General features: G+C 45.7%; 1 protein-coding gene across 3 annotated transcripts in view; it reads left to right on the forward strand.

Moving 5' to 3' along the window:
- STX8 (syntaxin 8) overlaps positions 1 to 15,953 on the forward strand; it is a 230,268-nt gene that overhangs the window by 92,035 nt on the left and 122,280 nt on the right. The window contains exon 7 of one of the 3 annotated variants that reach the window (XM_059668637.1): positions 9,999 to 10,138. The exons of the other annotated variants lie outside the window; for them this stretch is intronic. Coding sequence (XP_059524620.1) covers positions 9,999 to 10,123 — 125 coding nt within the window. The 3' untranslated portion in view covers positions 10,124 to 10,138. Of the gene's footprint in view, positions 1 to 9,998; positions 10,139 to 15,953 lie in introns of those variants that run through there. 3 annotated transcript variants of the gene reach the window in all.

The following is a 15,953-nucleotide window of genomic DNA, read 5'->3' on the forward strand; positions in this document are numbered from 1 at the left end:
GATGGATGAGCGACTCAATTCTCAGTTCTGTTTTGGCAAAGGGGAAAGAATTGAAGACCCTACAGCTACTTTTAATAGTTGATTTAACTATTCAGACCCAAACATGAATATTCCAGACTCATAAGAATAGTGGTTTTGTCCTGTTGATACGATCCTCTAGCCCCCAAGGCTGCCTTTGAAGTTTATGTGCAAGGAGGACATGTTATGATTATCTTCTTCAGTATTAACTATGATTTACTAGGATCTTCTCACACATCTAAGCACTTCTCTATAGCCCCCTTGGGTCTTCCATCTATGAAATTACCAAATAGTTACCAATCTATAGCCAGAACAACTCCCAGTTTCACTAGCTTCTGAGTATAAATGAATTTATACCCACTGATGCTGTATTAACATTAATTTTGAATTCTCACTGACTCGCCCTTTTGAATATTTTGGTGAGTCCCAAGAGGATGTCTCGCATGTTCTTAACATTTGGAGCTGCTAATACACCACCGCGGCTGCTCACCTGTTCCACATAGAGACGGCACCTGCCTCCACCACCATGACACCCACTTATCCCGGGGCTCCGCGCTGACCAATTAAATTTGCATAAAGGGAGGATGACTTTGCGGCAATGTGGACAGTGGACAGGAGTGGGTCAGGATTTAAGACTGAGAGTCAGTTAAGAGGTGACTCAAAGTTAGTAAGATAATGTTGGGCTGAACGGGAATGATTGGGCTTAGGGGAAGATATGGGAAGAAGTGGGCAGACAGATTTTGTTCAGAGGTGCCTGAGATCCTCTTACATTGGGAGTTTGCTTCTTTGTGGTTTGGAGCTCAGTGAAGAACTGTGAACCTGAGATTGAGACCCGAGAGCCAGCGTGTGTGATGGTGATGGAAGCGGTGCTGCTGAACCCAGGAGGAGCTGAGGGCCTGGGGCGGAGTTCCCAGGAGACTGCTGTTAATTGGCAGGGTGGTGGGCAGAGGGGCCAGGAGACTTGAGGAAAGGGAGGAGAACATATTTCTAAGGTCCTTCTCATTTGAATCTATTGTTTTCTAATGTGCCCATCTTAGCATTTGCTTTTCTATAGTCGGGATTGTTAATTATTTGACTGTATCTTTATGCCTCCCATTTGGCCTGAGGTGGGAATGTTGAGCCCAGCATGGAGGCGAGGGAAGCAGGAGAGAAGGGCTGAGGCACAGGAGTGAAATCAGCCTCCGGCACTGGGGACCAGAGGAGGCCGGTCACAATGATGCGAAGGAGGCATGGGAGACAGCTCTGGGAAGACCGACGTGCACTAGGATGTGGGCTCATGTGTTAAGGGTTGGGAAACTACTGAAGATGGTTCAGAAGTGGCGGTGACAGTACAAAAGGAAAGTGATGCTTGTGGATGAATTAGGCAGTGGTGCGAAGTACTGAGGGCGTCTGGCCATGGAGACAACTGCAGTAATTTGAGGTGAAGCATTAACTAGGATGGTGACAATAAGAATGGAAAGGGGGTACATTTGAGAGAGAAAAAAGAGGAATCTGCAAGTGATGGTGATGGATCTGCAGAGAGGTCTAAGGCAAAGGATGTGTAAGAGTTGTCTCCCAGACTCAGCCATATTACTAGATAAATAATGGTACTAATGACAGATCTCCACACCGAGAGTTAGAAAATGCCTTTAAAGCAAGCATGTCAAACTCATGGCCCACCAGCCGCATGTGGCCCACAATGAATATTTTTACAGCCCAGCCAATGTAATGGTATATAAGAAACGTTTTAATAAAAAATTTAGTAACTTAATTTTACAATATCCTGTTATACATAATCTATATATATATATATATATATATATATATATATATATATATATATATATATATATAAAAGCCTAAGCGACCACTATGACTAGTCAACCAAACAACCGGTCAAGTGGTCACTATGACATGCACTGACCACCAGGGGGCAGACGCTCAATGCAGGAGCTGCCCTCTGGTGGTCAGTGTGCTCCCACAGCCAACCTCCCGCGGCCAGCCAACCTCCCACGGTCCCTCCTCCAAGCTGGCCAACCTCCCACGGTTCCTCCACCCGGCTGGCCAGCCCTGATCGCCCCAATCGGAACTGGGCGAGACAGCCCTCATTGGCCTGATCACCACCCATGCACGAGGGACCCCACAGGCCTCTGCTTATTAATAACAAACTACAACATTCACTAATGACTGATGACTATAATTGTGTTGCATTCATTTCCCATATGCGCCTTACGTGCAGGCGCACCATTTCTCTCCACTAGTACTAGCAGTGAATATTTTAGCAGCCAATTGCCACATCATTAGTCTTGGACTGACTTGTTTGGGGTGCGCAACAGGAAATATTTCGCTTTTGGAGAACAAGAAAAATAGGTTTATTTGCATTATGCTTAGTAATTTGTACAGTCAGTGTCTGGTAAGTTAATGTTAAAGAAAAAATACTAATTTTTATTAAAATGTTCTATTATTTTATGTTAACGATGACTCATTTATTTCAGCCCTTTGTATTCCGCATGTCTCTATTGAAATAAACCTACGTTTCTGTGAAAATTGAAGCTTTTGTTTTTTTTGCAGCCACATAAACTTACACCGTGTTTATTTGGCCCGTGTTAGCCTTTGAGTTTGACATGCTTGCTTTAAAGTCACCTCATCCAGTGTTTCCCATCTAAGACGTAGTGGAATAGCTCAGGTGGGAGCCATTAGATTGTGAATGTAGTTCTCAGCTCCTTTCTTTCTGAGTCCCCTTCTTCCGGTCCCTTTACCAGTGAGATTTTTCCAGGGCTCTGGACACGGGTTAGTGTATCCACCACCAGACTGAGCCTCCAGCTTCCTTTTATCCATCCCGACCAGGTTTGAAAGTCCCCCATGGAGAGGGCCTTACAGGATGCCCTTCCTATGCACCCTTTACTTCTCGTGTACACAGGGGCACATTGGTGAGAATTTTTTAAATGGTTGTGTGTTCCAGCGCCAGACCTCCCCCTCACCCAGCAGGAAGTGATATCGCTGGTGCTTTCTTGATAAAAATGACAAAACTTATATAGAGGAAAGTATGGCATTGTTAGTAACCATCAATTATTATAGTATGAGAAGATATGACTATTGAGGTTAAAAGTCCATTTTGCAAAAGGATAAATACCTTTTAGTACTCACAAATATACTACCCTCCAGCTATGGTGTGTCCTGCTATGTTAAAATCAGGATGGTGTTAAGCATCAGTCTACATTAAAAGAAATACTGTGTAAAAAGAAAAAGAAATTGTGGTCTTGCTCTACTTTATATTGTCAAACATCATCCGTTGTGTTTGATTCGGCTATGCATGCCACCTTGAGGAACTGGCATACATTTCCTAGAGTTGGGAACCAAGGCCCAGGTAGAACCAGCAATATTGTCATGTTCACACTGAAGGACCAGGGTACAGAGCGGGCTCCATCATCTACAGCCCACTGCCTGCTTTTGTACAGCACACAAGGAAGAATTTAGATTTTTATCTTTATAAGTGGTTGAAAAGCTCAAAAACAGAATACTATTTCATCACATGAAAGTTATACAAAATTCAAACTCCAGTGTCCCTAAAGTTCTCTTTAATGCAGTTATGCTTGCTGGGGTACAGTGTACCTGTGGCTGCTTTTGCACTGTAACAGCAGAGTTGAGTGGTTGTGACAAAGACATATGGCCTGCAAAGCCCAAAATGTTTACCATCTGGCCAGTTGCAGAAAATATTTACCAACCTCTGGCCGTATGCAGCGTGTCCCAGACTTTCCTGTGCAGGTGAATTACCTGGGCCTCTTGTTACATACACTACAGACTCTGAGTCAGGAGGTCAGGGCCGAGGACTCTGCATCCTGACCAGCTCCCAGACAAGGCCAAAGCTACTGGGCCTTGCCTTAGCCTCGGATTTGTGAGGGCCCAGGCATCTAAGGGAGGAGGGGGCGGGAAGAGATGTGTTGTAAAGGAGAGATTATCACATTTTTAAAGTGGAAAGAGGCTTGTTTCACATTACTCTGGAGCTCTGGTTTTTACCTTAGGAAGCCCTTGCTAATGAAATACAATCATAGGATCCCTGCAGGGGCTACAGTGAGGCTGGGATATGAGCAGACTCCTAAGTCGGACAAGTGGTTGGACTTTCCCAAAGTGGAAGGTGCTGCTTGCTATTATGATCTCCTCCAGCTCAGTTTCTTTGGTTGCCATGATAAAGGGAAGAGAGAATATGTGAATGGGAGGACAGAACTGAATTGCTCATAGATACAAGGCCTAGCCTAACAGGTTTGGTATTATTGGATTAATCTCTCTCTTTTTTAAATGTTTTTATTGATTTCAGAGAGAGGAAGGGAGAGGGAGAGAGATAGAAACATTAGGGATGAGAGAGAATCATCAAGCAGCTGCCTCCTGCACGCCCCCTACTGGGGATCAAGCCCATAACCCGGGCATGTGCCCTGACTGAGAATCGGACCAGGAACTCCTGGTTTGTGAATCGATGCTTAACCACTGAGCAACACTGGCCGGGTGGATTAATCTCTCTTAAATGGTATAACAGCTAGTTTACTTTTGTAAGGGGAGTAGCAAACTATTTAGGCTTAACATTCAATAAACTCATGGAGTAAGTGTTTAGCTTTGATTTTTATAGTTCAACTAGAGGCCCAGTACATGAAATTTGTGCATGGGTAGGGTCCCTAGTGGCTGCCGGCTGTCGGCCAGCACCTTCCTTTGTTCCTCACTGCCCCCTGTTGGTCAGCGTACACCACAGCAAGTGATCAAACTCCCGATCAGTCACTTTGCATATTAGGCTTATATATATACTAGAGGCCTGTTGCACGAAAAGATTCGTGCAATAGGCCTTCCCTTCCCCTGGCTGCCGGCATCGGTTTTCCTCCGGCACCCGGGACCCAGGCCTTCGCTCCGGCTGGAGGCGCCTTCAAGCCTCTCGCTGCTCCGGTGGCCGGAGGCACCTTCAAGCCTCTCGTGGCTCCGGCGGCCGGAGGCGTATTCAAGCCTCTTGCGGTTCTGGTAGCTGGAGCCGCCTTCAGTCTTCGCTCCGCCACTTTGCGCCTACGTATGCAAATTAACCGCCATCTTTGTTGGTTAATTTGCATATCTTGCTGATTAGCCAATGTGAGGTGTAGCGAAGGTATGGTCAATTTTAATCTTTGTCTGTTATTAGATAGGATAGATTTGTGCTTCATATTACTGGACTCAGCCCTTGCGTGTACTGAAAAGGCTGCAGTTGTCACACTCATAGGATTTTATTTGTTCCCTTATGAAGCAGGTAAAGGTAATCCCTGCCCTTCTTACTCTCCACATCCCTTCCCTGAGCATGTTATCAGCAGTCTTCGAACAGGTCCGTGGCTGTAGTCGGACCTTCCAGCTGCAAGTCATTTTCAGCCCTGATGAGTGAATCCTCTTGTTAATGGTTCCTTTAAGAAGTAAGAGAGAGAGAGAGAGAGAGAGAGAGAGAGAGAGAGAGAGAGAGAGAGAGAGGAAAGAAAGCAAAGACATGAAACTAGCCATTTGAGCAAGCTGATCAATGTTGGAGTCTGTAGTATATTTAGGCAGATGAGTAGTCACAGAGTATTTTACCAACCTAATATTTAGCTATTAATGAATACTTTCAAAACCGTAAAACTCATTAAGTTAATAGTACAACTACCCACACACAATTCAGCGAGTGGCTGTGGTAGTGCGCTCATTGTGTTTCTCTACTTGGAATGCTTTTCATTTCAGCTTGTCATGGGGCCTTTAAAGACATGATTTATGCTTCGTAATACCCTAGGGAGGTTAAGTATTTTCATATTTATTGCACGGAAGAGCATTCTATGATTGCTTGCCTGTCTTAAAATCGGTTTGGTTGGGAAAGGACACAGGAATTCTGACCTCAGCTCTATATCCAAACCAGGAGTCAGCGCTTGAAAAATGTGAATCAATATCTTGCCCAGAGAGTTTGTCTCATTCTGCTAACCGGAGGGAAGAACAGATGGTGGAGGCAGCATACACACAATGCTGCCTTTTCTTTAGTAAATCCACCTATATCCCCAATCCCAGAGCTCGGCTACGGTGACACAGGCCAAATACCTTTCAGCTCTTGAAGACTTCTCAGGCAGTTCTTCATCATCCACTGTATTATGTTCATTGCCGTCATAATTGCTATTCTGATCATTAAAACCCAAGTAGCATGAAGAGTAGATTCTGTCCCATGCATGTTGGTGATCTTACAGATCTGCGTGTGTGTGTACAGTAGTCCCCCCACCTGCAGGGGATACATTTCAAGACTCCCCGTGGGTGACTGAAACCGCAGATAGTACCAAACCCTGTACAATGCTTTTTCCTGCACATACGCACCTGTGATAAAGTTTCAACTACTCTTGCTCTTCGAGGCCATGATCAAGTGAAATAAGAGTGACCTGAACACAAGCACGGCGATGCTGTGACAGTCGATCTGATGAGCAAGTTACTACTAAGTGACTCATGGGTGGGGAAGCGGATATGGCGGGGAGACACCGGACAAAGGGGTGTGGGTGGGATGGGGCGGGACAGCACAAGATGTCACCACTGTGCTCAGACCGGCGTGCAGTCTAAAACTTATGACTTACTTACTTCTGGCATTTTTCATGTAATATTTTCAGACCGCTGTTGATCACTGGGTAACTGAAACCTCGGAAAGTGAAACCACAAATAACCACTGCATTAATATTTTTCAAAATCTAACATTTTAGATGCCCCCTCTTCCTGTTATCTCATGTATCCCAGGTCTCTCACCACTTCTACAAGTAAATAGATATCCTTGCCTACTTTTCCCATTCCACCTGCCCACTTCTTATTCACCTTCCATGCAATCCTTGCTTCTCTCTCTTTGGCAAGTCTCTTTAAAAAAAAATTGGGGGACCCATGCATGTTGTTCCATTCATCAACTAGATGGATTATATCCCCTTCGGCTCTCGCGTTCCCCTAGGACCAGTGGCTCAATGCCCACAGTTCATTTCTAATGGGTTCCTGGGCTGTGGAATCTCTGTTTTTCTTCCACCCTACATAAATCTTTTAAAAATACTGTTTTTGTTTGATGACTTCAATTCTCAAAAACTTTGATTGTTTTCTTATTATCTAATGGATGATGTTAAAATTCCTTGGGCCAATACTTGAAGCCTTTTTAAAATGCAACCCTCATTTTCTTGTACTCCATGTAAGTTTCCTGTATTTCAATTCTGTGTGTCTTTTACATACCTGTTGCTGTTCTGGGTGCTCCTTAAGCAATGGTTATAAGCACTATCTTTTTAACCTATTTGGGGAGACTGTATGCTCTCACAGTGCAGGTAAATAATGATAAAAGCTGTCCTGGCTGGGTGGTTCAGTTGGCTGGAGTATCATCCTGATGCACCAAGGTTGCAGGTTCAATCCCCGGTCAGGGCACAAATAAGAATCAGCTAATGAATGCATAAATAAGTGGAGCAACAAATTGATGTGTTTTTTTTTCTCTCTCAAGTCAATAAATTAAAAATTTTAAATATAAAATAATCCTATATAATAAAAGCCTATTATACTAAGTGTCTGGTAGTCCAGTTGGCCGTTCAATCAATCAAAGCGTGATATGCTAAGGCTGCTCAACCACTTGCTATGACATGCACTGACCACCAGGGGGCAGATGATCCGACCAGTAGGTTAGCTTGCTGCTGGGGTCTGACTGATCAGGACTGAGTGAGATGGGCCCGACACACCCTGGAGCCCTCCCATGGTCCCTGCCCAGCTGGCCAATCTCCCATGTCACTCCCTGGCCCTGATCGTGCACTGATGGGGTCCCTCAGCCTGGCCTGTGCCCTCTTGCAATCTGGGACCCCTCAGGGGATGTTGAAGAGCCGGTTTCAGCCCGATCCTGCAGGCCAGGCTGAGGGACCCCACTGGTGCACAAATTCGTGCACCGGGTCTCTAGTAATAATGATAAAAGGCAATGTATAATTAAGTATATACTGAGTCACATAGGTAAGCATCACTTAAATCTGGGGCTCCTGGGCCCGTTCTTGGTCTTTTCTTACTCTGCCTGCTGTTATTGTGGTCCTCTCCTATTCCTATTGGCTAATCCACATCCTAATATATTCCTTTGGCTTCAGCCTCATATAAATGCTGATCATGTTTCAATCTGTATTTCTCCACAGTCCTGGATCCATATTCCAACTTGCCTTAGCATCGTCATCTAAGATTTTCCGGTGCACTATGTCTGAAAACTCAGGTCATCACCTACCCCCTCAAACCTGCTCCACTGCTTGCAGTTCTTTCTGGGTATCGGTGTCCCCGTCCAGCTTATCTTCCAGGTTAGGTATCTGCTGCCAGTCACCCATTTCTGTTGATTTCACCTCCGACACCGCCTCACAGCTTCTCTCCCACCTCTGCCGCCTCTGCTTTCACCCAAGACCCCATTTTCCCCTTTGGGGCTGTGGCTGCAGCCCAGCAGGTTTCCTGTCACCTGCTTTCTGTGGTCCAGTCTGTCGTCCCACTGCGGACAGAATTAGCTTCTTAAAAACAGATTGATTGTGCTGTTTTCATGCTATAAAAAAACCTCTAGTGGCTCCTGTCACATTTAGGATAAAATACAAAAGCCCATCTTGCGCCCTAGGCAACCACATCTTGTGCGTAGCCACACTGAATATGGAATCCGTTTCACACCTCTGCCTTCCCACATGTTGTTCCCTCTGCTCACGATGCTCTTCCCGCCGTCTTTATCTAAAGACAGTCATAGTTCAAATGTCTTCTCCATAAAATCCTTCCCCACTCTCTCAGTAAGGTTGGCCCTTCTGTGGGCTCCACAGAACTCTCTGAAGTGACTAAATATTCGCTATTTTGGATTTTCCCCATTTAATATCTGGGACCCACAGACATACTGTGTATCTCTCAAGAGAAGGGGCCACAGTCGATTTGTCTTTCCACCTCCATTGGAGCCAGTAGATAGTTTTGACTGAGTGAATGAATGAACGTGTAATGAGTGATGCTGTGGGCTGAGGATGTTGGGAGGGACTCTGTGAAGGGGGATTTTTGACTCCATCAGAAACCATCGAATTGAGCATCTGTTCAGTGCGAGTGCTCACAATCCAGTTATGAGGCAGGAATAATTACTTCCATTTTGCAGAGCTCGAAACTATGACTCAGGTTAAATTATTTGGTTAAGACTATATAGCTAATAGGCAAGAGTCGTGATGTTAAGTCAGATCGGTCCGGGTTCCAAGCTCATGCCTTGTCTACCATGTCAAAACGCTAGTGTCAAAGAATAAATCTTAAGAATGCATGACGAGGCCCTCCCCGAGGATAGTGATTTTGTGATTATGAAGCACTTGGGAGCTCGCAGAGGAAGCCTGTGGTTTTGTAGAGGACTAGCACTGTTTTCACAACTGGTTTCCCCGCCTGCGTCTAGATCTGCGGCCTGAACATTGTCGGACTCACAAAGGAAAACTGTTGCTCTAGAGTGACCGAGTTCAACTTCTCTCCTCCTCAACCTCCAGGGTACTGCGTGGAGGAAAATATTTCAAACCGCACCTGAGCTATAAACAATTTATTCCGAAGGTAACAGTGTTAGCGTTGCAGTATGTAAACCTTTAGCTAATAAAAATCAAAGTCGCCTGATTTGGAAAGTACACAGAAGGTCAGAGGGAAAGCTGGTAAATGTTTTCAAAGACTCTGGATTGAATTCTATCACCAGCTAGCAAAATAAATAGTCCAGCTGCTAGCTCTGAAACAGACACGTGTTGCAAATGAAATGTTAATAGTTTAAATGCATTGGTCATTAGAAATCAAAAGAAACATGAAGTACACTTTCTAGTTTATGAGAAACAAGGTAAAAGTTCCCAAAATACATTTGTGGTAACTGTGCCTAAAATTGCTTCCTCGTCTTTTACTTTAGTGGCTAGTCCTTAGTATGGTATATGTCTGACTATGGGGCTTTTTTTCCCCCTATGTAAATGCAAAGGTTTGGAAATAAATGAAGAGTGCAAATCAAGAGATATTAAATCCCACTTTTCCATGTGTCCAAGTGTTTGCTGTCGACTCAAGCTGCCTGCCAGACCTTCTGAGGAATGGGAGGTTACCCTCCACAGCGTCTGAGAGTGACCTGAGCTATTTAGCCAGCACATCTGCTTGCAAGCTCTGGCCCGTGTGAGGCGGCTGTACCGAATTAATTAACTCTGCTTGGTACTCTGAACAGTTTTCTCCACATCTTGTTTTACCAGGATAAAATATATAAAATTATTGGAATGTCTTTAGTTTTCCTTGAGAACTTAAACAACAAAAAAAAAGTAGTTTAAAAAGAAGAGTCCATAATGCAGTGTTTCCTGTTTGAAGCAAATGTTAAGTTAAAGCATTAAAATTTGATTTCAGTATTTGTCTCTAACTTAAAATTATGGTGAGTTCTATGACTTTAACCTATTATAGTTAATACCATTAAAATTTTTTAAAATTCTCAACCAAGGACATATTCATTGATTTTAGATGAGAAAGGAGAGAGAGAGAAAGGGAGAGAGAGAGAGAAACATTAATGTGAGAAAGAAACAGCGATTGGTTTTCTCCATACACTCCCTGACTGGGGATTGAACCCACAACCCAGGTATGTGCCCTGACTGGGAATCTAACCTGCAATTTTCAGTGCACAGGATAATGCTCAACCAACTGAGCCATTGTGGCTGGGCACTTTACCAGTTTTTTAAAATTAATGAAATGCACAAAAACCATTGAATTATATACTTTAAACGGGTGAATTTATGGTATGTGAATTATCCTATATAATAAAGAGCTAATATGCAAATGGTCATCACACCATCGCGCCATAAGGGCTCAGACACTCAACACTGGGGAGAGAGGAATGGGGACCAGCCAGGCTGCGGCCCAGAAAAGGGACAAGCGCCCACCCCGTGGTCCTGGGTGCCAGCAGCTGCACCTGTGTCTGTGGCTCAGGAGAGGGACAAGCCGCCCGCCCTGCGGTCCCGGGCACCAGCGGCTGCGTCTGCACCTGCAGCCCGGAAGAGGGACAAGCTGCCCACCCCGCAGTCCTGGGTGCCTGCGGCTGGCCAGAGGGAGGGAAGCCCAGGTCCCAGGTGCCTACAACCAGTTGGAGGAGGGAATCCTGGGTCCCGGGTGCGGGGTGAGGCAGAGGTGGTTAGGGGCGATCAGGCCAGCAGGGGAGCAGTTAGGTATGATCAGGCAGGCAGGCAGAGGTGGTTAGGGGCGATCAGGCAGGCAGGCAGGTGAATGATTAGGAGCCAGCGGTTCCCAGATTGCGAGAGGCAGTCGGACATCTCCCAAGGGGTCCCGGATTGGAGAGGGTGCAGGCCGGGCTAAGGGACTCCACCCCCCGCACGAATTTTGTGCACCGGGCCTCTAGTATCTCAATAAAGCTGTTAAAATTCAAAAACTGAGTGTAGTTAGGGAGTGTTCTGGTTAATGAATGTTCTAGGTAATTAAGGACTAATAAATTGCATTGAAACTAACATGTGAAAGGTACCCTTTGTGGGAATATGAATATGAACTTAAACATTTTTTGTGCTTCATTGGGTGGTATAATCTTTTAATGATGAAGTTTTAAAAATATGACACTTTGCTATCTACAGAGGATCTGAATAGAACTGTACTGTCACTGGCCACAGGTGGCTTTTGAGCACTTGAAATATGGTTACTCCAAATCAGATATGCTATGTGGGCAAAATACTGGATTTTAAAGATTTGGTATGAAAGAAAGAATGTGAAATTCTCGTTAATAATTTTTATATTCATTACATACTTTGGATATGCTAGGTTATATAGAATACAGTATTAGATATATTAGTTTCTTTTTACTTTTTTAATGTGGCTACTAAAATTTTTAAATTTCATTTGGGGCTCATATTACATTTTTCTTGGACAGGGCTGGTCTCCCAATCCTGACCTACCCAGGACTCACATACTTTGAGAGAGAATAAGACTCCTGATGATGAGGTAGAACTCAAGGAGTTCACTGAATTGACATGATGTTGATGGCTGCCCCTTCTCTAATTGAGAGTGTCTGGGAATGGGTGCCTGGGAAAGGCCCTGCTCTCACCGGCGGAGAGCTCTCAGGAGGCCACAAGTCCCATCCTAGGAACACAGTGGGTCTGGTAGGCACGCAGTTCCATAACCGAGCTAGCTCAATTGAAAAGTAGAGGAAAGACGTCAGGAGGCAGTTTTTCTTTGGCAAGAGAAGCAGGCATCGCAGGAGTAGAATTACAGCCTTAGGCAAGAAAGGGAAGGCCTCTCAGGCAGCGGACACCCTTTCAACTGTATTTTAGGAAAATTAAAAATGAGCACCTGCACCCAGGGCCCCATCCCCAAAGAAGGCAGCCCAGCCTGGGAGGACTCTGGGCTCCTGGCAGGGGTGACTCCCTCCGTGGCCACCTTATCAGCAGGCCTTGGGCTCAGAGCCTCTCTGTTGTCACACGCATGTTTGCATGTTTAATATCCCTGGAGGCAGCCGCAGCCTCGGCCGAGCTGCTGGTCTGGGCTGTCCTAGTCATCTCTCTTGGTATTAATTACTCTTCTGGTTAGTTCTCTGGTTACAAAGTTACATCGGTTTCAAGCGGTCTGCCCCTAACCACTTGAAACCGTTTTCCACCATAAACCCTCTTATTTTGAGAGTGTGACTTTGCAGGATGTGAGGTTTTTCAGAAACGCATAGATCATGTTATAGAGGGAATATCCACGTGAACTTTGTCCTGCTCCTTCAGTAGACAAGTCTCAGGATGCCAAGGGGACAGGCGCTGCCACTGGGAGGTGTGTTCCTGGTATTTCACAGTGGACTCAGGTTGCGGCTGTTGGGTAGGTGGTCAGGTGTGCCTGCGTTAATACTGTTTCTCTGAGGACATGGTGCATGTAGGACTCGGGCTGCCTCCGAACCATCTGCCGTGGGTACAACCTGATTTCTATGTGGAGGTGTCTTTGGCATTCTTGAGTTGTAAACAGCCAACTCTTTAATACATGTTTGGAATTCATTCTCTTTGCAAACTGGGCAAGTGCCCATACGACTCTAGAAAACAGCCTCCTCCTCCCCCCCCCCGCCCCCCCGCTCCTCGCCGCCACCCTCTCTATTCCCTTCACCCCCACCCCACCACCACTTAGTGAGGCGAAAGTAGGAAATGTGAACTTTGGGAAGCTGAAGGTGGTGAAAAATCATAGAAATTAGAAGGTACTAAGTGGTAACATGAATTTCAAACTACCTTTCCACCTCTTCACTAATAAATACATCTACATAACTTACCTCGAGTTATTTTGTTTTCTCAGGCCTGCACCTCTGAAAGTCTAAAGAGAATAGATTTTTTTCACCCAGGTCTTTACTAATGTAGGAGAAATCCTTCCATGTGTTGAAATTCAGGGTTTGGGGGCTACTTTGGCACCATGTCAAATTAAAAGACATTGTCTGGGTTTTAATTAGTAGGGTGCCTTTTAGTGGTTGGCTGATCCTGCTGGAGAAGAGAGGGGTAAGTATTACAGCTAAAGTACATGTCCTTGAAGCCATGTTTCAGCTATGTGTGGTGCGTGCATGTGTGTGCATGTGTGGTGCATGCATGCGTGTGTGTGCATGTGTGCATGTGTGAGAGAGAAGAACAGAGATGGAGACTGACTTGTCTGCATATGTGCTGGCCTTTGGATGTGTGTGCTGAGTCTTTTGTTCAGGGCTGACATCCATATTCCAGGAACCCCTGGGGGTCTGAGCTGAGCAGGACATAAGCAGGCGTCTCAGGGAGTCTCCATGCGTAGCACAGCGTGGGAAACTAAGTTTACCTGTCACTTAGCCAGAAGGAAGCCTTAGACCCTGCACTGCAATTGTCCTGCAAGTATTACTGAAGGTAACATCTGGATAAATAAAAATTTTGACCGCAGCCTGGCCAGTGTTGCTCAGTGATTGAGCATCTATCCATGAACCAGGAGGCTATGGTTCAATTCCCAGTCAGGGCACATGCCCCGGTTCCCAGTAGGGAGTGTGCAGGAGTCAGCTGATCAGTGATTCTCATCATTGATGTTTCTGTCCCTTCCTCCTTCTCCCTTCCTTTTTGAAATCAATTAAAAAAAAAGTAAATAATAAAATTTTGATCGCAATGGATTGTAATGAAATTTTTAAAAATATATTTTTGTTGATTTCAGAGAGGAGGGGGGGAAGAGAGAGAGAGAGAGAGAGAGAGAGAGCGCGCAATGATGAAAGAGAATCATTGATAGGCTGCCTCCTGCACGCCCCACACTGGGGATCGAGCCCGCATGTGCCCTGACCAGCAATCGAACCATGATCTTCTGGTTCATAGGTCAACGCTCAAGCACTGAGCCATGCCAGCTGGATGTAATGAAATTTTTTAAATGATTTACTTTTCACTGTGAAACCCTTAGGGTGTTGTGCTTAAGGTCCATGCAGTGCCGGGCGGCTGGCAGCTATCATTGTTGAGTGCAGTTATTAAGTAGAATGCCCCTCACTTCAGGCCCCCGTCTTTGTCCTGATGACAGTCAGGAAGCATGGCATTTATCATACCGATACAAAAGCGATACATAATTTAAAAACAGTGAATATATAATTAGGCAATGGAAAAGAAAGAAGCTAGATGGGGGAACATGTTATAAATGAAAAGGTTTTGAGATTTCACGAAGGGTTGAATGATGATTCCCTAAAAGAAATATCTTCCTTGAACAAGTTTGGATGATAGAGTATAGCCTGTCAGACAAAAAGCCAGCTGATTACAGAGCATTTATTGACAAGAGGCCAGATTTGCTCATTATTCACACACAGGAGTTGATAAATTGACTTTCTCCTGCTCAGAAACTGTGGCCTACGTCCCACCTCGTAGAAGTCCCGATCGTTCATCAGTATCAACCGCAAAGCCGCCTCCTTCATGAATCTTTCCCTGGCTCCCCCGCTGGCGATGATCTCTTCATCCTTTACACTCTGCAGCACTTTGTGCCTCTCTTGTGTCCTGGAGTGTTCTTTGCGCTGGATTATTTATAGTTATTTCTCAATTTGTTTTTTCTCTGCTGCATTGCAAACTCCCTAAGGGAAGAAGGCGGCCGAATCTTGGCCTCCTTGGAAGATGTACAAAGTGCCTTGTATGTAGGCAACATCAGGAAAGATAGTTTCAATTTGGGGCTAGTTCCTCAGTTAATTTTATTTTGTAACCGGAAGAAAATACACGGCGCACATCTATCTTGCCCCAGCGACTTGTCCAGATGCTTCAGTGAGAAAGCGGATGCTGTAAGGGTTCCATCGGCCAGAGCAGAGGAGAAAGGGTCTAGCAACCATAGTTTCACGGTGGGAGTAGCAAGGGTCGAGGAGAAAGGAGCTCCCAGCTGGCGGTCGAGGGAGGAAGGCCGGCCCCTCTACTGGAGGCAGGTCTAAGAGGAGCAAGTTACGGGGACCCTACCAAAGCGGCAGGGTTCGAGGGTAGACTGGTTGGGAACGTAAGGCAGACCCCCAATTTTGCAGGAGCCCAGAGGCTTAAATCCCAAGGAACAAGGAACGGGTGGACTCCTGGCCCTGGGCATCAACAGGGAGGGGTTGGCAGATGCAAAACTTCCCTGCTGCCCAGCTGCTTGCCATCGTTGTCTTTTCAAGGCTCAAGCCTGGTGCTCAACCTGGTGCAGAACTTAGGGGGCTGCCCAGCCAGGGGCCCACGGGGTCGCGGTAGTTGGGGGATGGGAAAAATACGGTCTCGGAGCAGTTCTTTCACAGCCCCTGGTAGGTGGTAGTTTTATGAGGTCAGCACATCTGGAAAATGTTTAGGGACCATCACACACATAGATAAACCCTGCGAACCAGCCCGCCAGGCTGCCTGGTGTGCTGAAGCTGCGTCGCCGCGCCCTGCACTCCGGCGATGGATTTGCCGTGTTCTGTGGCTGAGTGATGGGGAAGGCCTTTCAGTAGTGGTCAGCGGGAAGCTCGGATCGGAACCTAGTGCATGACTGACGTGGACGCATCTGAGAGGCCGTCTGGCGCTGTGTCTAGCTGT

Source organism: Myotis daubentonii, chromosome 16 (assembly GCF_963259705.1).
Source record: "Myotis daubentonii chromosome 16, mMyoDau2.1, whole genome shotgun sequence".
NCBI lineage: Eukaryota > Metazoa > Chordata > Mammalia > Chiroptera > Vespertilionidae > Myotis > Myotis daubentonii.